Source organism: Daucus carota, chromosome 9 (assembly GCF_001625215.2).
Source record: "Daucus carota subsp. sativus chromosome 9, DH1 v3.0, whole genome shotgun sequence".
Taxonomy (NCBI): domain Eukaryota; kingdom Viridiplantae; phylum Streptophyta; class Magnoliopsida; order Apiales; family Apiaceae; genus Daucus; species Daucus carota.
Genome location: NC_030389.2, coordinates 14,575,962 through 14,577,652, shown reverse-complemented (window position 1 = coordinate 14,577,652; position 1,691 = coordinate 14,575,962). Strand labels below are relative to the sequence as shown.

General features: G+C 33.9%; 1 protein-coding gene across 1 annotated transcript; it reads right to left on the bottom strand.

The window, feature by feature from the left end:
* Positions 1-451: 451 nt before the first annotated feature.
* LOC108203493 (protein FAR1-RELATED SEQUENCE 5-like) lies at positions 452-1,003 on the bottom strand. Its single transcript, XM_017372460.1, has one exon. The coding sequence runs from the start codon at positions 1,001-1,003 to the stop codon at positions 452-454; it is 552 nt and encodes a 183-aa protein (XP_017227949.1).
* Positions 1,004-1,691: the final 688 nt, after the last annotated feature.

Sequence of the window (1,691 nt, the reverse complement as noted above, 5' to 3'; positions counted from 1 at the left end):
TACAACAATGTTTATAATTAATTTCTGAAAAATATGGTTTTATATACATATGCATCAATTTTGGATATAAATATCTTTGATTTTATAATTTAATATGCATGTTAATCTTTTATGAATTATATTAGATTTACGTAATTAATATACATTATTTATTAAAACTATTATTATTTTTATGTCATTCTTGTCAATTATTATAGTAATATTTTTATTATAAGACTAATTTTTACTTGTATATTAAAAAAAAAATTGTTTAGTAAATATTGGTGGAGATTTGTATATTATGAGATTGTTTAATATTGTGTGTTTATATTTGATTGGCTACATACGTAGAAATCATTAGTTTTTGTTGAAGTCAGTTTACTGGGAGTCTTTGGGACATGGACAAATTGTGAATTATTTGTATCATAAGTGATGGATGGGCTTGTTGATACCTCTTTAATTACATATAGGCTTAACATATGCCTTTCAGAAGAAAATTACCAATTTTTGGACGCTTGTGTTGTAAGGCTCCCACTCTTTCATTGCCTCCAACCATCCATCTCAAAGTGATGCACTGCTTAGGAATCTCTGACCGTTGCATCTTATACAAGTATCGAATAATATGACGACAAAGGATTCCCAAACTTTCAAATTTTCGACAAGCACAAGTTATGGTGCCATTCTCGATGACGATCAAAACATAGTATTTTCTATACTCCTCTTGGACCGTTGTTTTGTATGCCTCGTAATGCTGGTAAATTGCATTGCTCTTTTTCTTAATCACGACATAAGCTCCACTTTCTTTAAGTTCGTGTTGAAAACGTCTAAACATTTCTTTCATGTAAGTAGATGCCGCATGATTCTCCAATGATGATGATGTTATTTTGGACCTTTCCTTGTTCTTTTTTTCATAATCAGCCTCTCTTTCACGTAAATATTGTTTCTCCAACGCTTTCTGTGAATTCTCTATAAACTCTTTCAAACCGGTACTAGCATTGACAAATTCATCGAAGAAAGAATTCATTGACTCACTTCTGGAGGTAGTGGTCATCCCAGCTGTGAAGTGAAGTTTAGTGTAAACACGGACCCACTTGTATCGAACGGAGAACATATCTTGTAACCAAGAATGGTTCATCAAATCGTATTTTTAACCTAATGCCTCCCACCTATCTTCGAATTGTGCACCTGTTAGTGACTTGTAGATGCAAGAGTTGAAATCTTCTTTGAAGTGATCATGATTTGCATATAAATGCCATAATATTTCACCAAACTTTGTTCTTATATGCCACCTACAATATAAATGAATTGTGTTAGGCAAAACTTTGGCAATTGCGTTTCCAATAGAAATATCTTGATCGGTGATGATCGTTTTTGGAGCCACGTTCCCCATAGCCTCCAACCAACTATTAAACACCCATAAGTAAGATTCTTCGGTCTCATCCCTTATCAGGGCAAATCCGAACAAAATCGACTAATAATGGTGATTCACCCCGGTAAATGGCACAAACGCATTCAATACCTATTAGTACGATACGTGGAGTCAAAAACAACATCTCCAAAAACTTTGTAGGCATTGACTGATCTCGGGTCAACCCACACATGGCCCGCACACGATTTTCCTCGTCCACGTCAACTTTATAGAAAAATTCACCTTAACTATTACGTTTCAATTCTCAAAATAATGCCAATCCCTCTAAAGCATCACTCGAATC

Bases quoted from the DNA above. Each gene is read 5' to 3' on its own strand.
- LOC108203493 (XM_017372460.1), bottom strand. From the start codon at position 1,003: ATGAATTCTTTCTTCGATGAATTTGTCAATGCTAGTACCGGTTTGAAA.